This window comes from Balaenoptera borealis (assembly GCF_965194805.1).
Source record: "Balaenoptera borealis genome assembly, chromosome: 14".
Taxonomy (NCBI): Eukaryota; Metazoa; Chordata; class Mammalia; order Artiodactyla; family Balaenopteridae; genus Balaenoptera; species Balaenoptera borealis.
This window is the reverse complement of record NC_138875.1, coordinates 27,608,626-27,631,795: the sequence shown is the minus strand read 5'-3', so window position 1 is coordinate 27,631,795 and position 23,170 is coordinate 27,608,626. Positions and strand designations below refer to the sequence as shown.

The following is a 23,170-nucleotide window of genomic DNA, read 5'->3' as shown; positions in this document are numbered from 1 at the left end:
TTTTAGAATTGTTTGTGCATGAGGGATATTGATCTGTAGTTTTTGTTTCTTGTAGTGTCTTTTTCTGGCATTAGCGTAATACTGACCTCATAAAATGAGTTGGGAAATGTGTGCTCCTCTTCCATTTTCTGAAAGAGATTATGAATTGGTATTAGCTCTTTGTTAAATACTGGTAGAATTCACCAAACCATCTGTGCCTAGAGTTTTCTTTGTTGGAAGGTTTTAAACTATGAATCTAATTAGCTTGATATAGTACTATTCAGATTATCTATTTCTTCTAAAGTAAGTTTTGATAGTTCATGTATTTCAAGGAATTGGTTCATTTCATCCAAGTTGTTGAATTTACAGGCATAGAATTATTCATAATATCCTCTTGGTTTTTTTTAACGTCAGTGAATTCTCTAGTAAGGTCCCTTTTTCATTCCTGAATTAACTAAACAGTACTTTCAATAGCTCAAATTCAAATAATTTTGAACTCATATCATGTGCCAGGAGCTATGCTAGACACTGCCCCAGATATATGGAAGAAGGGCTTCCAGGAAGGGTTTACAGTCCAGTTGAGTACTGTGTATTTACACCTCAGCTCTCAGCCTCAAGCCTACATTTCTACACTCTGCTCTAGGTGCTGAAGCTGGGACTCTGCAAACCACATTTCTCAGACACACTTGCTAGCTGATGGAAGGCACTAGAGAGAGGTTAGAAGATGGGAGGAGGGCTTCCAGTCCCTGTTAGTATTGCTCCAGAGCCTTGCAAAAGCTCTAGGTCCAGCCTTCAGCTTCCTTTGGCAATCCAACCTGCGGAACCCCCTCAGAGGTACAGCATCAGCCAGCCGTGTCTCTGCCGCTCCTCATCCCGTAATCTGAGCATTAGTCACACAGTGCACCCTTCATCCATCTGAACACCAGCTGTGCAGGGGCCCTGCTTCTAAGCTCCTACTCCTCAGTAACCTCGCCTCTTCCTTTCTCCCCACCCCCCCACCAACCTTAGCAGTGGTAGCTACTTCCTGTAGTTACTAATATCTGGGCTATGTCAGAATCTCCTATTTTCTCTTTCATCCTTCAATTGTCTGTATTACCAGCTACCTATACCCAGTCCCCCTCCATGTTCAGCACTTCACAGGGGTTTCATTTTTCTGGCTGGATCCTTATGTTAAGGAAACAAGAGGTACACAGGAAGTGACAAGTGGCCATGGAAGGGGAACGTATCGGGTGGTCAGAGGTTAGTCAAGATAGTCAAAGAGGAAGGCAGAGGAGAGACTCTCACAAAGGCCCCACTCCCCACAGGAGCCTCTCGTTTCAATCCCTGCTACCATCCGTATGCCTGGCCTCCCTCTAAAACCCTGGCCTAAGCATAGACGTGCCTCTTTCCTATGGCTCCTCTCAGCATAGGGAAGATAGGCTGGCCTTTTCTTATTGAGACTGTATTACCAAAAAATACAAACAGCTAAAATTGAATTATATTCATCAATTCTAGGATTTACTTGTTTTTAGACTTTAACATTTCCGAGATCAGGATACATATTGCAGTCAGTGGCATTTTATAAAAAGCTAGAAATTTTTTTTCTCTCTTAGTGGTATATAAAACAAGGGTGTGGGCTTCCCTGGTGGCGCAGTGGTTGAGAATCTGCTTGCCAATTCAGGGGACATGGGTTCGAGCCCTGGTCTGGGAAGATCCCACATGCCGCGAAGCAACTAGGCCCGTGAGCCACAACTACTGAGCCTGCGCGTCTGGAGCCTGTGCTCTGCAACAAGAGAGGCTGCGATAGTGAGAGGCCCACGCATCGCGATGAAGAGTGGCCCCCACTTGCCACAACTAGAGAAAGGCCTCACACAGAAACGAAGACCCAACACAGCCAAAAATAAATAATAAATAAATAATAAATAAATTTAAAAGAAAAGAAAAACAAGGGTGCATCTTTCAATGACATTTTAGAGTTTATGGAATAAATTATTCTGCAAAGTTTAGTTTTCTGGAGTTATAGCAAATATCTGTGGCAGAGATAGGTAACTATCCATCAACATCTGTTCCCTCTTCCCTGGTAATAAAATTTTAACTTGACCATATGGTTACCTAGTAGTGACCACATTTCCAGGCCTCCGTTGCAGTAGGTGTGGTTGTATGACTAAGTGAGGGCCAATGGGATGTGAGTGGATGTGATGTGTACAATCTTTGGATCCTGGATAAAGAAAAGACAAGCCTTAGACAAGACTTAGAGTTTCTATCTTTCCCCTTCACACAAGCTAGATCTTGAACAAGCCAGCTTCAACCCTGAAGGCATTAACAACCCCCTGGGGGGAAGGGTAGCAGAGTGACGATATGAAGGGACCTAGATCCCTGAATAACCATGAGAAGTAAGGCCACCTGCCAGTATAAACAGCTCACCTTGCGACTGATACATGGGAGAGAAGTCACCTTCTATTTTTTTTTTAATCCACTATATTTGGGAATCGCTTTTTTTCCCCAGTAGATTAACCTTTATCTGAACTAAAACACTTCCTCCTACTCAAGGATTGGCTCAGCCTTGCCAGCCCCCAACCTGGCCACTTTTTTGTTCAGTTTCCCGATTATCTCCCTGCAACAGACACCAAGATTCTACCCCTGTAGCAGGATATTTTATCTGGCATTTTGATGTTCTGAGCATTTTGACATGCTTGTCTGGGTTGATTTGCTTAATAATTTTACTATTTCCCATTTATGCTGCTTGGTAATGTAACCATTGTCAATAATGATTACATTTTGGAGACGATTTTTTCCTTCCCTCAATAATCACCACTTCAAAACCTATATGGCCACAGTAAAACAGCTTCACCAAGATGAAAACCCATCCTGGCACACTAAAAATGTGGGAAGGGAAAGAGAGAGGGAAGGAAAGATAGAAGGAGGGAGGGAGAGGGGAGGAGGGAGGGAGGGAGTGAAGGAAGCATAAGAACAGCAGATTTTTCAAAGGGACAGCGGCCACAGGAAAGGGTCCTGCATCTTCCCTGCCCACTTCTCTGTTTCCCGTCCTGGAGAATCATCCGAGTGGTTCCTCTCTTGGTTTTCCACATGACTAAAGCCCACGGGTCTCATCTAATCATACTTGGAGCTTCCTGGCTGCCTGTCCCCAGTTCCTCCATCATCCGCAGAGCCCGGCAGGGGTGCAGACCTGGGCACACCGCCCAGCCCCTCTCACCTTCCTTCCCCCACACCCACGCCAAGCAGGGGTCTCGCCAGTGGCCTGGCTGAGTGTGGGGCTGCCTGGGGGCTCCGTACCTCACAGCATGGAAGGTTCCTTCCAACTTCTGGCCTCCTTGGTGTGCGTCATCCTGATGGGTGAGTTTCCCACTCTGCCCTCTGGTGCATTTTCAGAACAGAATAGATTCTCACAAAATTTTAATAGGTACGGTCTTCTCTCCCTGCACTCAGGGCAGCTGGGTTGCCAGGGCCTCCAGTCCTGTGGGGAAGGGAGAGCTGCACTTTGGGAGGCTGTGGTGACAGAAGCCAGAAGTTCAAGTCCAGGCTTTGCCTTGGGTTCCTGGTGACTTGAGGCAGTGCCTGGACTCCTCTGGGCCTCAGTGTCTCCACCTGTAGAAAGGCCTCCTGCCCAGGCTTTGCTGTGAGGATCCAGGGGCACAACGGGCCAGCTCTGGGGAGAACAGCGCAGGCTCTGACAGACTGGGGGTGTTGTTGTCATCCAAGTGCTCTGCTTCTTAACGGGCACGGCCCCGGGAAAGAGGGGAGAGCATATGGCTGTTTGGGGTAAGGGCGGGGTGACTTCACTCGGGGAGTAGGGCAAGTGATCCAGGGCACCCTGACCGCCCAGCAGGAACCCCAAGAAGTGAGTGGGAACTCTTTGCGGCAGGCTTAAGTACCAATGTCACTTCACTTAAGGTCACTTAGCTCAAGGAGTCGGTGTCCCTGGGAACAGTATTTCTCAAAAGGTGGTCATGGACCATCTGCATCAGAATCCCTGGAGTGGCATGCATTTGTTAAAAAGCACGTTCTGGGACTTCCCTGGCGGACCAGTGGTTAAGACTTTGTCTTCCAACGCAGGCAGTGTGGGTTCGATCCCTGGTCAGGGAGCTAAGATCCCACATGCCTCGCGGCCAAAAAACCAAAACTTAAAACAGAAGCAGTATTGTAACAAATTCAATAAAGACTTTAAAAATGGTCCACATCAAGAAAAAAAAAAAAATCACGTTCTTCAGCTCCACCCCAGATCTGCAGAATCAGAACATGTCAGGAGCAGGGCCCAGGAATCTGCATGTTCAACCATCTTGGGTGATTCTGATGCACGATGCAGTTGAGGGCCACTGGGATAATGACAAAGGCAACCCTCATGAGCCCCTCTGTCCAGGCCCCAATCTTCTCCTCGACCCCACTCAGCCTGAGACATCCTCATGACTGTGTTCCTGGACTTGGCATCCAGGCCTCCATGTGCACAGCGATTGGCCATCACTTGCCACATGGTGACAGCACTGACATCATGGTGTTCCAAGCTGTTAGTCAATCTTCCTTGGGTGGGGTCCTATCTCCACGACTGGATTATAAACTCCCACTCCTCAGGCCTTTGATCCTTCCTCTCTAGCATTCAACACGGAGCGGAGAGGAGTTCTGTTCGGGGCTGGATTGAATACTAACTGCAAGTGCCTACATAGCTCTTATTAAGTGCTGGGCACTTTAATTAGTAATTCACGTAAGCATCATAATCCTATGACAAAGGAACTATGATATTCCCTTTTCACAGATGAGAAAACTGAGGCACAAAGAGGTTCAGTGGGCGGTGCAGGGTGAAACTGGGATTTGAACTTGGGGGTATGTGGCTCGAGACGGGACCACACCACCACCTCCTGACCCCATACTGCCCACTGTCCCACCCACAGAGCCCTGTGGTTGGGGCTGATAGGAGATGGGCTTCCTTTTCCCAAGTTGACTTAACTCAGCCATCTTTCTGGATGATTTCAGGTTGGGTCCCACGTAGAAGGTGGGGCTGGAAGAGGTGACCCTGCCCACACCTGGGGCAGACAGGAGAACAGGTCAGACAAGGCTGTGAATCCTGGCTCTGCTATTTCCTAACTGTGTGGCCCTGAGCAGGTTACCTAACTTCTCTGAGCCTCGGTAAATGGGAGTCCCCATCACCTCATGGGTGCTTGAAGGAGAATTAGGTTATGGGTGGAAGGCCCCCAGCACAGTCCTGGCGCTCCGCAGTTGTGCAGTAAATGGTAGTGAAACGTTGCTCAAGTCACATTGCTTCAAGGAACACTAGGTTTGGGGTTTTTTCTGTTTTGGTTTGGTTTCTTTCTCCTGCTAAGAGTCAGCAGCTATGAATCAGTGAAAGACAAAAAAAAAACTTACGGGAAGCATAAGCAGTCACATGTTCAAGTACAAAAGCCAGACCACACAAATGCTCCAGCTGCATGTCACGACTCCCCAGGGAGGTCGAGCACACGTGGGAGCTATGCAGCTGGGTCAGCGAGGGGACCCCTCTTCTCGTGGCCGGCAGCTGCTTCACCGCTGAGACCAAGAGCTCTTAAACCAGGGTGAGCAGCGTCCCTCTTCCTGAAATCCCTCTGCAGCCTCTCTGTGTGGCAGCGGGCCTGGAAGCGGCCGGAGCCCACGGGGCCTGAGAGCAAGGTGGCCACAGGTCACGGTCCCATCCCTGACACACCTCTGAGCACAGAGCCCAGGGCTGGCCTTTGGCAAAAGTGAAGTGGAGGGATTCATCCAGGAAACCCCCCTCTTCCACTTTCCGCGACTTCTCCCTCACACAGGCGTCCCCCCTGCCCAGCACCCTGGGGCAGCCCCTCATCTCCCAGGGGCCCTCACACTCTCTTTTGTCTTTCCTTTCTGTCTCCCCCCAGATCTGCTTTTAGAAAGCGGGGGATGAGGGGTGGTGGGAAGAGCAGTAGTCTGGGAACTCTGGCCACTTAGTGACCTTGGACAAGACCTCCACTGGTCCCCACATCTCTGGTGAGGTGGTGCAGCAGTCACAGCAGCTGTCACCCTTGAGGACTGTCGTGCCAGGCTTGTAACGGCCAGTTCACTTACTCTTCACCACAGCCCTGCAAAGTGGAGGCCCTTTTCCCTGTTTCAGGGAGGCTCGACGAGGTCAGGGCACTTCTGGGTGTCACCGGCTGGATGTGAACTGGAGTCTCCTGAGTGCCAGCCCGGCCCTTGCCACCACCTACGCCTACGTGCAGTGGGTGGTGAGCCTGGGGCAGAGCTTGGGGCTCAGAGGAACTTACTTTGCTAGCTCTGAACCACTGCAAAAAACCAAACTGAGAAGGCAAGACAATTCACAGCAGTCACCCAAGGACATGGGGCGCTTATCTGGGACGCGGGGAGAGGTCAGGGACTGCTGCCGTGGGCCCAGAAGGAAATGGAGGCTGAATGAGCCAGGACACCTCTGCTCCTGCTGGCTCCTGTGGCCAGCAGCTGGGACCAAGAAGTCCTACCCGGGAGGAGGAGGGGTGCAGGGAGCTGGAGCACGGCAGGGACAGGTGGAATCAGAACTCCCAAGAGCAGCGCGCTGCGCGGACACTGCCCCGGGGCCGGCTCCACCCGCGGCTCTGCACCTGTCAGCCCAGGCGAGAGGGTCCAGCTCCACAACCGAGTGGCCAGAGAGGCGAGGGTTAAGGGGGAAACAGGACAACCCGAGGGCAGAAGGGGAACAGTCAGGCCTCTCACTGACTTGCGTCTCCCAGCTCCCTAGAGCCTGTGGGGTCTGCTTCGCACCCACGGATGGAATTCCTGGTTCTGCTCCCTCCTCTCCCCTCACTGGTCTCTGCCCCATTCTCACTGTTTCTCCCCCTGATAACCTGTCTGGACTATATGCAGGCCCAGAAGGAAGAATTACTGAGAGCAAACTGAGGTGCAGGAGGGAATCGGATGAAAGGCAACTGCCCCCAGCTCAGGCCACACACCTAACTGGGGAGGTCCGGTGGCCAAGATGAACATCTGTCTTTGGCCCCAAAACACCCTCTCCTGACCCTTCAGGCGCCGCAATGCCCAAGAAGCCACCCCTGGAGTCACTCCCTGAGAACACCCCTACGAACATGTCCAGCTGTCCCCAGGGAGGGTAGCCCCTTACAGACAGCTGGGCTCGTCAGACGGGCTGCCTGTCAGCTGAGTATGTCAGCCCTCCTAGGGGGTGGGGAGCAGACCTCTGAGGGGCTCCATGAGGCGTCGTCTGTCCATGGGGAGCGCCCGCGTGGCATCACCCTTCTCCCCCTCAACGTCCATGCTTGTTTCCTCCAGAAACCTGTCACAAAAAGCCCACCCCAGCAGACCTAATTCTTGTTAAGGCGCCACTCTCTGAGGACACCCCCATTGGCCATTGTCCCATCACAGCCGCCACCACTGGCTTGCTTTCCTATCTGTGGTCCACGGACAGCGACTGCCGCATGCTCAGGTACAAAATCGTAAACAGTTTTCTCGCTCGTTAACATAAATGCCATCACACAGAACACACTGCACACGAGCTACAGAGAGGCTCCCATGCACGTCCCTGCCTCCTTCCTCACCAGGGAACTGGTGGGAATCTGGTTTAGCTGCAGCCAAAACCAAGGCCTCTATTTCTGATCCATCCAGATGCCACTTCTGCCCATCCAGGTTCTGCGGATGTTTCTACTGCCGAGTTCTCGTCCCACCCTGACACCACTGGCACGGGGCTTTGGGATAATAGGTCCAGGGTGAGTTAACTACCCCTCAGTTGACTTGTGATCATGCTTACGTGGAAGCTGGTACCCAGTGCTGCAGCCCCAGCCCTCCCTCAGTGAGCATCGTCACCACGGGGAGGCATGAGGGAGCAACGTGGAGAGTTGAGTAAATGGCTGCACAGGACCATCAAGCGTGGTTGCCTCTTTCCGAGTAGCTGAGTTTTCTCAACAGCTAATGGCTTACTTTAAGTACCTAAAAGCCTTTCAGTTAATTTTATATTGACATATTTCTAAAATGCTTGCCAGACTTCCTTGTCATTTTTATCCAAATATCATTTTTGGACACAGACTTTTAGATTTAAAATTCTCCTTAGTAAGCATCTAGAGGCATCATTTGACAGATGAGCCCACTGAGGCCAGAGAGCTATGAGGACTCACCCATGGTCACAAAGTCAGGGCCAGTCTAGCCAGGGCTACAACCCCAGACAGACGCCTGTGACCCCATGCGAGGGGCACGCCCCTCATGGCAATGAACCTTTCCAAGGTGACTCAGGTCATCCCCGCGAGCAATGTTTCACTAGCCTGCTGCAGTGTCATGATGCCTCAAGGCCCTCTGCACTTACCCCTCCTCTAAAGGGTCCCTTTTGTGCTGTACTTTTATCATTTCTGTCCTGATCGTCACATTATTTTTACTGAACCTTCCTCCCTGACTGAATGCTGATTATCATCCCTTGCTGCTTTCAATGGACTACAAACAGGAGACACTTTCTAGCTTTTCAGTCTGTATTTCCCAAGTCTGGGAAGCTAATTAAACAAACTCGTTAGAATCATGTATAAATGAAAAACAAACAATGGCTGAGCAATGGACAGGCTGCAAACACACTGAGGCAGCCACTGATTGTCACCATAGCTGCATCCCCAACACTCAGCACAGTATCAAGCACAAGACAGACCCTCAATAAACATCTGTTGAGTGAATAAGTACATGAATCAATGACTAGCTTTCAGGTGAGTTAAGGGCAAGGCCTGCGCTATTGCATGACATGTGGTCTAAGGTGTCAAGCTGAGCCACAGATGGTGCAGTTTCCGGCATCAATGTCCTGACCCACCCCCCACCCCGGATTGCCTTGAGTTGTCCGTCCAGAGCCCTTCTCCTTCCCCACCACTGGTTAGCACCACCCCCATGCCCCTCCTGGTCCCACTCTCTTTGCACGGCTAGTGAAGGAGGGAACTATCGTCACTGAGCATTTGCTGAGTGTCAGCTCTGTCCGGGTGACCTTCACGTGTGACTTCATTCCATCCTCAATCCTATGAGGAAAGTACTATGTGCCCCATTTTACAGCAGAGGAGCCTGAGACCTGGGACATTAAGCAACTCGCCCAAAGATCTCCCTGTAAGTGGATGAGCCTAGAACAGTGCCAGGCACAGACTGGGTGCTTGATACAAGCGAGAATGTCACCCATGTCCAGCAGTACCAAAGCTGGAATGCTCTTCACCGTGCCCAGTGGCCCACCATTGAGAGGAGGAATTTCGGACAATGGGTAGAATGTGGGCCTCCTGTTGACCCCCGGAGCCTGATAGACATGAAGCAGGAAGAGTAGAGACCCTATCAAAAGGAGCTGTGGTTCCAGTTCGGGGGGCTGTCCCTGCCCTGCCCTAAGAGACATGCAGGAGCTACCAGAGGGAACAGTAAATGTCCCAGGAGGCTGGGGAGCTTGTATTCCTGCCAAAGCAAATGCATCTGCTCCCTGGGTAATTCCTATTGGGACTTCCCACCTTCACCTCAAGTCCCCTGGGTGAACGCAACCAAAGGTCTCTGTGTAAAAGTGAGGCCAGGTGCCCGTCTCTTGGAACACCATGCAGCAGACAAACAGGAAACACAAATCTCCCCCTAATGGGAGTCAAGACTGTCACACTTGGTGAAAGGGCCTCTGTGTGCCCTCTCTCCTCCCAGAGCAGAACCCAGCCAGGGAGGGAGGGGCCCTGACCTGTCATTTGTACCACACATCAGATGCTCCCAATCTAGGCTGTCATCCTCGAGCAGCACAGAGTCCAGGGACAAGGTCAGAACATGACCCACCTATTGTCGAAATTCAGCCTCTGTTCACTGGTGCCGGATTAAACCTCTCTGGTGGCTCTGCTCTAGGAGACAGAGTTTTGGGTGAAGTAGAAAGAAATAGCATTATTGCTTTGCCAGGCAAAGGGGGCCACAGTGGGCTAATGCCCTCAAAACTGTGTGTCCCGCCCTGGAGGGGGTAGTGAGGAGTCTTACAGTGTTCAAGGAGCAGGGTGTGATCAGCTTGTGGACATTCTTCTGGTTAGTTGGTGGTGAGGTAACCAGGAGTCAGCATCATCAACCTTCCAGCTGGTCTGGGGTCTCTGTGCTTGTGGGCAGCATACAGTTAACTTCTCCCACCTGGTGGCGGTTTCAGTATCTGCAAAACAACTCAAAGGACTTGGCTCAGAATATTATCTATAGTCTTCGAGCAAGAACTAGAGGTCCTTGACTTTGTTTCATGGCTAAAGTATAATTATTTTGTGTTGCTTGACTGTTTTCCTTTCTTTCTGCATTTTCTCACTTTTCTGATTAAATTGATGCTTTGACTACAGTTTTTCTACAGACGAAAGGCAGGTGGAGGACATGGGTGGGGATCTGTTCCGGGAAGACCTCATAGGGTCCTGCTCAGTTACACTCCGAGGGGAAGCCTTGGCTCTGCCTGGTTGGCCAAATGACGTTGCCAAGTCCCTCAGGCTCTCTGAGCCGCAGATCTCCTTCCCGAAAGGGGGGCTAATGACAGCACCCCATGGATTGTTTTGCTTGTGGAATAAGATTAGCAATGTCTCCCAACGAGCCCCCAAAGCACCACGTACTCTGACACCCTTATCCTCTCACGCCCTGCAACCTCTATGCTGATGTCCGTACTTCCATTTTACCCTTTGCCTGGAATGCCTTCAGCCTACTTCAGGGCTTAGCAAATCCCACTCCTTTCTCAAGGCTCTGCTGAGGTGGCAGCTCCTCTCTCATGGGGCTTTCAATCAATCCCTGCCCACCCACCCTCCCTGCCAGTCTGGGCACCCTCCCTTCTGCTCTCTCTCAGCAATTCAATTCAACGTCATCTACTATGTGGCAGGCACGTGCTGGGCAATAGCTGCACAAATATGACCCCCACACATGTTCCCTGCCCTCCTGGAGCTTCTGGGTGCCTGGATGAGAGATACAGTTGAACAGGCAATGCCTATACAGAGAAAGCACTTCTGCCAGCCCTGGGGCATGGGGAAGGGGTGCCAGACCCAGGCTTAGGGCTCAGTGAAGGCCTCCCGCGGTAGGATGACTCAGCGGAGGCCCGGGGACGACTAGGGGGGAGCTGGTGAGTGAAAGGGGCCAGGAACCATGTTCAGACAGAGGGAACATTGTTCATGCCCCTCATCAGAGCACCTGGCAGGCTTTAGTGTGACTACGGGTTCCCAGATCTGTCACCCTTTCTGAGCCGTGAGCTCCAACAGGCTGATAAGTTATTCTCTTGTTCTTTGTAGCCCTGGCTCTAATCCCAGTGCCTGGCTTCGAGTGGGGAATGTGTCCGATCAATGATGGCCAATTGATGAATGCACAACAGTAAACAATCCCTGGGGAGTCAATGCCTGGCTCTGTGATGCCTGCAAAATGCAGGAGGTCAGAGGAAGCTAAGGTCACAGAGGGTGAGAACGCAGGGAAACTGAGGCAGGGGCTGAGCCTCAAGATTGGGAGATGCTTTCTGCAGCTAGAAGTACTGACTGAACGATCAAAACCTTCAGGAAGGGTTTCTCAAATTTGGAACTAGGCCCTTTGATTATTAACAACTGAACAAATGAGCTCTTACTAGGGAAAGATGTCAAGTCCCCCGCTTGGGTTCAAAAGCATACTTCCACTTGTCCAGAAGAAAGGAGATTTGGCTTAGAAGCAGACTGTGTGAAAAAAAAAAAAAAACCAAAAAACCTTGTGGTTTTATTTCATTGCAAGCTCGACACAATCCCAAAGTGAGGTTTTCTATGAGGCACAGCTCACACAACCCGATTCATACCCCACTCTACCTGGCCCAGCACATCTGGAACACACACCTGGAGCCCCCGGGGTCAGGACACTACACTGCAAGGAGAGTACCAAGCCGGCAGTGAGGATGGAGAGGGGCAGGTGAAGGACTAGGACCTCTGCCAGAGAAGGGGAGGCTTACTGGGTCCAGAATAGCCATGATGGGATCCCGGGAGGGCCATCACAGGAAAGGAAGGCAAAGGCTCCAAAGAGAGATGGGCCGTCATGTGAGGGTCAGGAAACATTGGTTCTGAGCAGGAGGAATGCCTTGACCTGTGGATTACTCATAGATGGGATGGGTTCCCTGGAGGATGGTCTGCCAGCTGTGGGCTGAGGAGATTCCTGCCCAAGAGACAAGTGGGGCTACCCCACAGAGCAAAGAGCACTGGATGTGGAGTCATGTGATGTGATGCATGTGAAAGAACCTGGTAAATTGCAAAGCCCTTTGGAAATATAGGAGCTGCTGTACTATTCCCTGTAAAGATCCCTTTCCTGAACTGTACCTGGGCACTAGAGGCTAAGCCTGTCCCTCCCTTCTTGAGGAGGCTCCCAGGCCCCCTGACCTGATCCTCCCAGCACTGACACCCATCCACCCACCCCGTTCACCCCACCCCCAAAGAAGTACACATCTGCAACAACACAGGCAGTGACTCTCTAGCCCTCCGTAAGCTGCAGGCAGAGTGCAGCTTCCAGACCTTAGCTCAACCATACTTCAGAGGCTCACAACATGGGAGGGGAGGAAACTTGAACCCAGAGGCACTTGTGCAAAGCAAGGAGGCAGCATAATGGTCCACCCCTCCCTCAGCTCCCTATCTGGGCACTGGCCTTTGGGGAAGCCCACTTGGGTTGACTGTAGAGGAATCTCAGCCACCAACTCAACACACCAGCTTCAAAACATACCACCACCTCCCAAGGCCTCAGTTTCCCCTCTGTAAATGGGAGTGTTGCTCTCCTTGGATAAGCCCCACGTTTCCATGCCCTTCGTGCACTAGAGTGCCGCAGTGGGGTCAGGCAGTCCTGAGGTTGAACATCAGCTTTGCCCCATCCTAGCTGTGTGACCTCAGGCCTCAAACTCTCTGTGCCTCGGTTTATAACATGTAACCCGGGGATAACTCTGCTTACCTCTAGGATCATTTGTGAGAACTAAAAGCGATACCACCAGGAACTTGCTCGACACAGAGCTGCACAGTAAGTGCCTTTATTATTGTCACCATCTGGGGGGGTGTCTTGGGACTGTACTGTAACCACGGGATCCCAGGGCTTTTCTGCAGCAGGGCAAGTTCTGATGGGAAAGAGGTTGGGGTCACTGGGTCTGTAAGTGAGGTGGGACCACCCTGAGTGAGGCAAATAGTCCCAGGGAAATGGGGGGAGAGTCCAGGCACCTACAAAGTCACGGCAATCAAAGTCCCAAGAGATGCCCCTCGAGTCCTGGGGTGGGTTTCCAGACCCCCCCCCCACCACGCCCGAGGGCAGGGAGGGCGCTTCCCGAGTCCTGAGGTTTCCAGGCCCCCCGAGGGCGCGGGCAGGGTTGCCGCACGCCGCCTGCCTCTCGCCCGCCCGCAGGTGCGCCGGCGCAGCGCTGGTCCATGAAGGTGCCGGCCGAGGTGAGTGCGGCGGCGGGCGAGGCGGCAGTGCTGCCGTGCACCTTCACGCACCCGCACCGCCACTACGACGGGCCGCTCACGGCCATCTGGCGCGCGGGCGAGCCGTACACGGGCCCGCAGGTGTTCCGGTGCGCGGCGGCGCGGAGCAGCGAGCTCTGCCAGACGGCGCTCAGCCTGCACGGCCGCTTCCGGCTGCTCGGCAACCCGCGCCGCAATGACCTGTCGCTGCGCGTCGAGCGCCTCGCGCTGGCCGACGACGGCCGCTACTTCTGCCGCGTCGAGTTCGCCGGCGACGCCCACGACCGCTACGAGAGCCGCCACGGCGTCCGGCTGCGCGTGACCGGTGAGCGCGCCGCCCGCCTCCCCGCCGCGTCCGAGGGCTCCCTGGGTGCGGGCTCTGTGCTGGGATCGGAAGGGGTACAACAGGCACACCCCTTTCTCTAGAGCAGGGGCTCTCACACCTGGCGATGGCTACGGGCCACCCGGGAAGTTGTTAAAAATGCCGCCGAATCCTGGCCCCAGGAAGGGCTGGGGCGGGGGTGGGGGGCCTGGGTTGAGCACTGTAATGAAGCTCGTAGAGAGTGAATATGCCCGAACAGCTCTCAGACTAAGAGGGAGAAAAACGAGGAACGGTCAACTTAAATATGGCAAGGACTGCAGTGGGCTGTGTGCACAGAGGGGGTGCACAGGGAGCCCACCAAGTGCCCGGCACTTCTCTAGACCCTGTGGTAGAAAGATGTGGGAACCAGGATCCTAGAGCCGTGGTTCTCAACCCTGGCTGAGCATTGGAATGACCTAAGGAGCTTTGTAAAAATCCCGGAGCCCCCCTGTGGGGGACCCAGGCGTTCTGGGTTGAGTTTGACGCTGCCAAGAACCTCCCATGTGCCCTTGGGCTGGCTGGGCCGCCTCTCTGAGTGCATTTCAGTTTCTTCGCCCTTGTCCGCCTCAGTCCCACAGTCCCAACGATTCAGTGAATCGTCTCAAGTCTAGGTCTTGGTGAGGCTGTCTGGGAGTGGGAGGTGCCCTTGAAATCACTCCAGCAGACTGCCCCCCATCGTGTGCTACCACAATAGTAACGACGTTTAGAGAGCACTTGCCCAGGCACCCCACTTGTCAAATCTTCTCAACAGCCCCGTAATGAGATTCCCATTTTACACGTGAAGAAACTAAGGCACAAAGCGGCGGAATAACTTGCCTAAGATCACACCGGTACTGGGACCCAGGCATCGTGGCGCCCGAGCGCCTCTTCCTTCCTCTCCGTATCACCCCCACCCCGCCCGCCCGGCTCCCTTCTCCAACCCTCTGGGCCAAGGGGACGGGGAGGGCTGCCCCTTGCCCTTGCCTTTCCCTTTGCCTGCCGCTGCTCTGACCGCACTTCGCTTCCTCCCGCTCCTCCTCGGCCATCGCCCGCAGCCGCCCCGCGGATCGTCAACATCTCGGTGCTGCCCGGCCCGGCGCACACCTTCCACGCGCTCTGCACGGCTGAAGGGGAGCCGCCGCCCGCCCTCGCCTGGTCCGGCCCGGCCCTGGACAACGGCTCGGCCGCCGTGCCGAGCCCAGGTCAAGATCACGGCCACCAGGTGACCGCCGAGCTGCCCGCGCTGGCCCACGACGGCCGCTACACGTGCGCGGCCTCCAACAGCCTGGGCCGCGCCGAAGCCAGTGTCTACTTGTTCCGTTTCCACGGCGCCTCCGGGGCCTCGGCAATCGCCCTCCCGCTCGGCGCGCTTGGCCTCAAGGTGCTGCTGCTGCTCGGAGTTCTGGCCGCCCGCGCCGCCGCCCGCCGCCGCCTAGGTGGGTGCGCCCCAGGCCAGGGTGGGTGCGAGGGGCGGCCGGGGCCCTCCTCCAGGCTGACCACCTGGCATGACACAAGCGAAACATCACTTACGCACCTGTGCATCATCTCACTTTCCTCTCCCTGCATCAAGCCCAGGAGGTGGGAACCAGCGTGAGCCCATTATACAGTCGGGAAGCTGAGGCCAGAAAGGTTAGGGAACTTGCCTCTAGCCTAGAGTCACAGAGATATAGACCCAGACGATATAGCTCTGAGCCCACCTCTTTACCAGCACCCAATAAATGACTCATCCGGAAGGGTTCCGACCACACACAGGCTTTCCCAAATAGCACCATTTCATTCGGTCACAAGAATCCTGAGCAGCTACTATGTGCTGCATAGGTGCTAGGAATACAGAGGTGAATACGACATGGTTCCCTGATGAATGCGTGCTGAGGAGTAAGCAGATAATTGCAGTCTGCAGAGAGAAGTGCTATCAGCCCACGTACTACGGAAGCCCAGAGAGTGCGGGCCTCTCTCTGATGGGGCATCCAGACCGGGGGCCGGGAGGGAAGGCTTTACACAAGTAAGGGGAGGCTAAATCAAAAGCTATAAGCAGGTGTGAGCTAGGAAAACAAGGAGCTAATAGTACTCCTAGCAGACAGAACAGCATGTATAAAAGAGTGGAAACTCGAACTAGCAGGCCGTCTTCAGAAAGCTGCCATCACCCCTCCCTACTGTCACTAAGCTGGATGGGAAATTTGCTCTGTGCCCCAGAGAGGAGGCTTCCCAGAGCCTCTCAGACCGCCCAGGTGAGTAGCACCAGCCTCAAACTCTCCTGGGATGAAATCCAAAATTTGTCACAGTTGCTCTGGCTACCATCTTTGCTGGGGCCACACTGGCTTTCTGGCAGCGTCTTCAAACCCAACAAGCATTCTGTGCTTCAGGGGCCTCAGAGAAGCAGGTCTTCCTGTTAAGTCCACTCCTCACTCCCTGTCCTCCCCGGTAACTCAGCATCTTTCAGGTCACTTCTTCCCATCCTGCTGGCTAGCTGTTCCCTCCAGACCACTCTCCACAGTGGGGCGGGGTGGACAGCGGGGCTTGTAGCCCAGTGGGTACCACGGAGATTCATGCCTCCTCTCTCTCTGTCCCTCACACAGAGTACCCAGTCACCCAGGACGCCTCACCGCGGTAAGTAAGCTAGCCCAGCCCCACCCTGCCCCACTCTAGTCCCCCCCCTGGCCAAGGGGTGCAGGCTTCTCATGGAGGGCAGCCTGAGAAGGAAGAATGGGCAAAGGGCTGGGGCTGGGGTCCCAGCCCTGATCAGGGTCCAGGCCCTCCCTGCAGCTGTCCCCCCTACTTCAGTCCACCAAGCCTGGCAGCCAGACCGGGCCACGCTGACCTGATCCCCACGTTCCCAGCACTGTGGCCTCTCAGTGAGACTGTGGGCCTCACACTGGCCTATCTTCCGGACCAGCTGCCTGGTGTCCGTGGTGCTGAAGGGTCATTTTTCTGGGTCTGCCTTATCTCTGCACCTAGCTGTGATCCCTGGAGGCTGTGTTTCCTCTCATAGTGCCCAGCATTCTAGAACAGATCCACACAAAAGCCACCATTAGGCAGTCATTCTCCCAGACACCCTGCTGAAGGCTTTGCAAGCAAAATGTCATTAGAGGTTCTGACGGCTTGGTTGAGGGCTCACAGACTCAGCTAGGAAGCATTGACCTTGCCCCCTCTTGGTGTCTGTCCAAGTGAAGGCCTGTGTAGAAGAAGAAAGCATCCAATTCCAAGACCTTGTCCGAGATGCTTGGGGGAGGTGGGCGGGGGATGACAGCCTTCTCTAGGACCCTTTAGACAAGCCTGGGCACTCCCATAGCTCCGTTCCCACCTGTGCCTGGGGGCTGGAAGAGCCACATTACCAGCCCAGGCCCCTCTCTGCAGCTGCTCGCTCAGCGATCCCCACATTCTCAAATACCTGTGCAAAGTCTCTCTTCTTTGCTAACTTACTACCCCACCAGGGCACCTAATCAGAAAGCTGGCGGTTGTTCAAATATCTGTTGAGTACCTACCACGTACTGGGTACTGTTTGGGATGCTAAAAGTACAGCAAAAATCCTCCACCTCAGAGAACTCACACCTTAACATGGAGAATTTTAATAAACATATAAACAAGAGATCTTAGATTGTAAAATAAGAGCTGTGGGGAAAAAAAAATGGACAAGGCGATGGAGTAAAGCCCCAGGAGAGGGAGGTGCCACTGGGCTGTGGCTGCTTTAGACCAGCATGTCCTCTCTGAGGACACTGAGGAGACCTGAGGCGGGTGCTCGATGGGCAGGCAGGGGTGATGGGGCGACCCAGGAGGAAAAGGCTCTAGAAAGGCTCACGCGTGACCCAGGAAGAGGGCACGGAGGATAGGCAGGCTGTGGGATTTATTCGGAGTGCGATGGGAGGTCAGTGAATGGTTTAAGCAGACGAGTGGCCCCATCTGAACAGGAGTGGAGGCCAGGAGACCTGTGAGGGCGGTTGACCAAGGCTGCAGCTGGCTAGGTTGCTTGGCTGAAGGTGGCAATAGAGAGGGCGGGGAGATGGGGCAGACAGAGGCAGGGATGGCCAGAGTGGGCAGCACAAGCAAGGGAGGGAGCCAGCAGGTCTGGAGCTGGCACCCTGGGTGCCACCTACTGAGCTGAAGATGGGGGTGTGGTGTGTGGTGAGGATCACACGAGTTCTGTGGACTGTTTGTGTTTGAGAGGCCATGAGGGTGTCCCAGAAGTCAGGAAAGCTGTTAGGGTTAGCAGGAGGGCCGGCCCGGAGGTCAGGCCCCCAGAGATGGTTTTTGAAGCCACAGATGCGATCCCTTTGAGAAGACAGAGACTCTGGGATGCTGTCACCCAGGTGGTCCCCTCCCTGGTCTGCAAGTTCTGCCGCTGCCCTGCCTCCAACCTTCGGTTAGTCTCCAGGCCTTGTTGGATGCAGGCCCCCAAAGCCCCTCTCGTCCCTCCTTCCGCCCCTTCCTGGGCTGTGGTTTGGGCAGTCAGAGACCCCTCCTGTTTAGGTGGTCAGCCAACTTTCTCCTGTCCACAGGCCCCAAGCTCAGGAGTCCAATTATGAAAATTTGAGCCAGATGAGTCCTCAGGGCCCACCAGCAGCCGTGTGTTCACCTTGAGGAGCCCACTGGCCACCGGCATCCCCTGGACACCATGAGGAATGAAGGCCAACGTGTGGCTTGGCTGGGATGGCCCTTCCTGGCTCCCAGGCACCTTGGCAGCCCTAGCCTGGTGGCGCCCTGAGGTCAGGACCCTACTCACAGAAGCTCAGAGGTCTTCTACGTGGACTTCTGTCTCCAAGCCCCAGAGATACTTCTGTCAACAGGGCAGCATTTTGCGTACGCGCGCATGTGTGTGTGTGTGTGTGTGTGCCCGCACTCACCCATGAGCCCAGGTGACACTTCTGCAAAGCTCGTCTTGCCTTTGCTTACCTAGAACACCATAGTAAAGCAGGCAGGACCCTGGTCAGAGGGGTCTCCAGGCCCAGGCTCCATCCTCGTTCTGTCACCGACTTGCTGTGTGGACCAAGGCACTTTTTTCAATTCTTTGGGTCTCTGTTCGTCCACTGTTGAACTCCGACAGTAACAGTCTTCTCTCCTGGCTTCGGGCTGTCAAGGTCTGAGGAAGCAGTGGACGTGAAGGGACTTGGGGCAGCACAAAGCCGTCTACAGGTGTGAGCGGTGTTACAGGCTCCTTGCAGAGAGACCTTGGGACGTCTCCTTGGACAAGCATAGCACCCACACCGGCCTCGCTGAGAGTAAGGATTCCAGAGGGCAAGCCTGGGTCTGGGCTGTGCCACCCTGTGGTCCCAGGAACATCAAATCAGCAACAAGGAGAAGCCCGGTATCCCTGGCCCCTGGGGTCTCCTCTGTGACTGTCCCACACTCTGCCCTCCTCTCACCCCATCAGCTCTCTGCACTGCCTTCAGCTGGGACCTCTGGGAAAAAGAAACAAAACACCCATCAACTCAAAGCATCTGGAACCCACTGTTCTTAAGGACCAAAATCTGGGAGGTGTGAGTGCAAGTCTGGGCCACAGGGTGTCCGTGGATAAAGCAGCTGCAGCTCTGACCTCTCTACCACCTGCCTCTTCCTTGGATGTGCACTGGCCAAAAGCACCGGCCATTTCCCATTTGCCCGAGTGTTGCCAGGCTGACTGCAGGGTGCTGCCTTCCATCCTCACACTTGATTGTTTTATCTCCTGCAGTCTTTGGGGGCAGGGAGAGGGGGAGGAGGCATGCTTGGGACCCGGGCGAGCTGGCAAAAGGAAAGGGCCACAGAGATATGGGCCTTCAATAGGAACAAACTTTCTTCCCTCCAGAACCTTTCCAGAAGCTGCAGTGGTAATTGGAGTCACCTACAGTGAGCGTGGGGTCCTCTCTGATGCTTTCTGGGGAGATAGCATGAAGGCTGAAGGATCTTCACAGGTTAATAAGCAGGGTGGTGGGTTACGAGGCTCCTCACTTGAGCCTTCGCCAGAGCAAAGGGGTGATGGTGGCTCATGGTTAACTTGGGATCCATCCAGGAGCCTGTCTGAGTCGTTAAGAGGTCAATGGAGTTGGCATTTGTACCTCTTTGTGCAGGGATACTTTGGGCACCTCCATCAAGAGTCCTGTATCGTCAGGGAAGGACACAGGGGTGGTGTGTCTTATACCATCTGCTTGGTCTTTGAGGCCAGTTCCACAGCCAAGAGAAAGTGATAGGAATTATTTCTTATGCATCATTTTGTGCTAGCAGTTGGGCCAGGTGTTTGGGGATATAGAAATGAATAAGGCTGGGCTAGGTCACGCTGCAGTAACAAACCCAAATCACAGTGGCCGAGAACAATTAGGGTTTCTTCTCTCCGTAGCCGCATGCCTGGCACAGATCGGCAAAGAGCTGTGTGCATTGTACTTACCCAGGGGCCCAGGATCCCGGGGATCCACCCTCTCTAACGTGGATTGCTGGGTTGGAGACAAAAAGAAAGAAAGCTCTAGAGGGTCTTCCACTTGGGATCACAGTTCACTGGCCAGAACTAGCCACGTGCCCCACTCTCCTGGAGGGGCTGGGCAGCGTGACCCTTCACTGCACCTGGAAGAAGGGAAGCCGGAGCATTTGGGAACAGCCCTGACAACTCCACAGGAGGACTCTCCAGGGGCGCTCACGCTGGTGAGCAACGCGGACTAGTAAGTGGGAAATCACGTGAGGGCATCAGTCTGATGGGGGTGCTGTGGAGCACATACAGAGGGGTGAGTGACCCAGTCTTCGGAAGGCTTCCTGGAGGAGGGGACAGGGAGATGGTACACATTGGCCACGCAAATGGGGGAGAATGGAGGTTGGGCGGTAAGAAAAAAAAAGTCATTCTAAGCAGAAGGGTCATTCTGAGCAAAGGCCAGAAGGTGGGACACAGGGTGCTGTCTAAGCAGTTGAAAGTTGCTGGAGCACCAGGGTAGAGACAGGTGTGGCTGGAGCCGAGGCCACAGCGTGGAGGCTCCTGGGTGTGGAGGGCTCGGCCCCAGCAGGGATGAGCAGCTGGAGGGAGTCAGGGCGCCCTGCACTGCCTGCACGGCTGCTTTCACCGTCTGACCACTGCTCTGCTCCAGACCCACGACACCCTGGGGCTGGGGTTTCCACCTTCGGACCCTGGGCTCTCAGAGCAGCGTTTCCCAGGTGAGTTCCAAGGATCACCTGTATCAGGAACACCCGGGACGCTTGCTCAACTCCCCATCCTCAGCACCACCGGGACCACCTGAATCACGGGCTCTGAGGGCAGGGTCTTCAGACAAATTATCCAGGGGATTTTGTCCCTAACTTTGTATTATGATCATTTTTCAAATACACACACACAGCTGAAAAAGCAAGATGATCACCCAGGTACCCACCACCTACATTCAACACTTACTAACATTCTGCCCTATTAGCTTAATGCACAAGTGTGTGTATATGTTTATGTGTGTGTGTGTTTGGCTGAACCATTGAGAGTAAACTGCAGACATCACAGTACTTTATGCTTAAATACCACAGCTGTCTCCTGACAAGGGCATTCTCCTCCATAACCTCAAGGCCATTATCACATTTGAGAAAATTAACAATTATTCAATAATATCATCGTACAGCCCACATTCATATTTCCCCAATTGTCCTTTTTTAGCTTGTTTCCAACCAGGGTCCAGTCGACTCCAGGTGATTTTTAGGCAAGATAGGTTGGAGACTCCCTCGGAGTCAGCCTGACTTGTAAGGGTGCTGGCTGCCAACCCGGTGGTCCTTCCTGCGGTGTTTGAGCTCTGGAACAGGGCTTCCTGCGGGCTGGAGCAGCATTCCTCTCTGCTGCAGGGTTCGGACACAGAGATGGACCGTGGGGAGGCAGTTCAGGAGGGACGGGCACGGTTCCTCTAACAATTCGCTCACAGTGCCCAGGCAGCCTCCTGCTCAGCCTCCGGATAAAGCAACTGCTAGAGGGAGAAGGAGAAGGTGGTGAGGGGACTGCACTTGACCGTCATCAGACCCCCTGGGCTCACCCCGGAGCCTGGGAGTCCTTCCCAGCTCTCCCCTCTCAGAGCACCCAGATGCCATCGGTGGCAAGCAAGGACCAAGCCACAGGCAGCAGGCTCAGTCAGCACAGTGTCCTGGGCCTGAGAAGAGACCTAGGAGATTTGGTGTTTTGGAGACAGGGCTTGGCAGTGTGGTGCAGGGCAGAGCACTCTGCGGACATGAGAGGGGCTTCTGACACCCTGCAGCTTCCCTCTGTTCCCAGCCGCCCGCCAGGCTGCTCCTGGAGGTGACCAGCAGGAGGCAGGGCGACTACTGCCCAGGTGCCTGCCCAGATCCACCAAGAGGCTAGCACACCTTCCCTGCCCTCAAGGAGCTAATAATCTAAATTTTAAATTGAGATGTAGCTCCATGAGAACCGTCCATGAGATAATATACAATGAAGGTAGGCCTGCCTTGGGACAGAAATGACACTGAGTGGGGCTGAGTTTTTACATATATACATATGCCCCCTCACCAGACTGGATGACAGAGCCAGGTGAAGGCAGGGCTCAGCCAGCCACAGGGCCTTCAGGCCAGGGACCTTACAGACCATGAGTTGGGATCCTGAGCTTAGTCCCACCTCCAGCCTGGCACTTAGGTCCAGTTCCATGCCCTCCACAACAATACCCCTCATTTTCTGCGGGCCCCTGTGATCGTCAAAGTTCCTTCCCTTCCATGATCCCAGGTAGTTCTCACTAAAAACCCAGGAGACAGGCAAGGCTGCAATTATCCTCATTTTAAAATGAGGTAAAAGTCTCAGGGAGGAAAGTGACCTGGCCAGGGTCACACGTGTTTGTGACAGAACAGCTCTGGTCCCAGCTCCTTCCACACGCATGCCTCCTTCTCCTTCCCAGGTTCTCACATGTCTTTCCTCCTCTCCTGTGCTCCTTCCTCTTTGTCATAGTTTATGAGCTAAAGGGAGAAAACACAGTCTGCCAATACAAGGATACAAAATAATTTGGGATTGGAACTCTCTGGTTTTCCAGGGTTTGGGCCTCCAGACCTCCTCTGTCCCCAAGTCCCACATACCAGTGAACTCAGAGGGGCCCCAGGGCTAAAGATTTCCCCGGGAGAGCCCCTGTGGAGACACTCACCTCCACACCTCCACCAGAGGCTGCTGGCTGTGACCTCAGGTGGAGGAGGAGAGAGATGGGGTGGGGAAGGGGAAGGGGGGAGGAAGAGGAAGTGAAGGGAGGGAAGGTAGAGAGAGGGGCCTTAAGAAAGATTAAGGAGGACGTGTCAGGGAGCAGGTCAACTAGAGCAGGCTGAGAGATTCCAAGGTAAGTCTGGTCCAAGCCACAAATTTAGGCCATTATTAAAATACGGTGTCCAGGAGAGAGGCCAGGTTGGCGCCTCTGACCAATAGACGGGGAATGTGGGTCTGTCTCCTAAAAGGGTTTAGGCTAGCAAAGGAAGACCAAGAGGGAAGAGGGCTGTCTTCAGAAGAGAAGCAGGTTTTGGAGGAAGATCTTGGCTCCCTATCCTTAGGTGAAGGATTCTCATTTGCCCCATGGTGACATGGACCACTTTGGAGCTGCAT

General features: G+C 54.0%; 1 protein-coding gene across 1 annotated transcript; it reads left to right on the top strand.

The window, feature by feature from the left end:
- The first annotated feature begins 1,899 nt into the window (after window positions 1-1,899).
- On the top strand, window positions 1,900-20,088 carry SIGLEC15 (sialic acid binding Ig like lectin 15). The gene is made up of 6 exons (XM_082353359.1): window positions 1,900-3,312; window positions 12,832-12,891; window positions 13,267-13,650; window positions 14,721-15,101; window positions 16,242-16,272; window positions 18,159-20,088. Exons 1-6 carry the CDS (start codon window positions 3,261-3,263, stop codon window positions 18,238-18,240), a joined length of 990 nt encoding a protein of 329 aa, XP_082209485.1. The 5' UTR covers window positions 1,900-3,260; the 3' UTR covers window positions 18,241-20,088.
- The last annotated feature ends 3,082 nt before the right edge of the window (window positions 20,089-23,170 follow it).

Bases quoted from the DNA above. Each gene is read 5' to 3' on its own strand.
- SIGLEC15 (XM_082353359.1), top strand. From the start codon at position 3,261: ATGGAAGGTTCCTTCCAACTTCTGGCCTCCTTGGTGTGCGTCATCCTG. The intron at 12,892-13,266 runs GTAAGTGCCTTT...GCCCGCCCGCAG, and splicing joins GCTCGACACAGAGCTGCACA to GTGCGCCGGCGCAGCGCTGG. The intron at 15,102-16,241 runs GTGGGTGCGCCC...TCCCTCACACAG, and splicing joins CGCCGCCCGCCGCCGCCTAG to AGTACCCAGTCACCCAGGAC.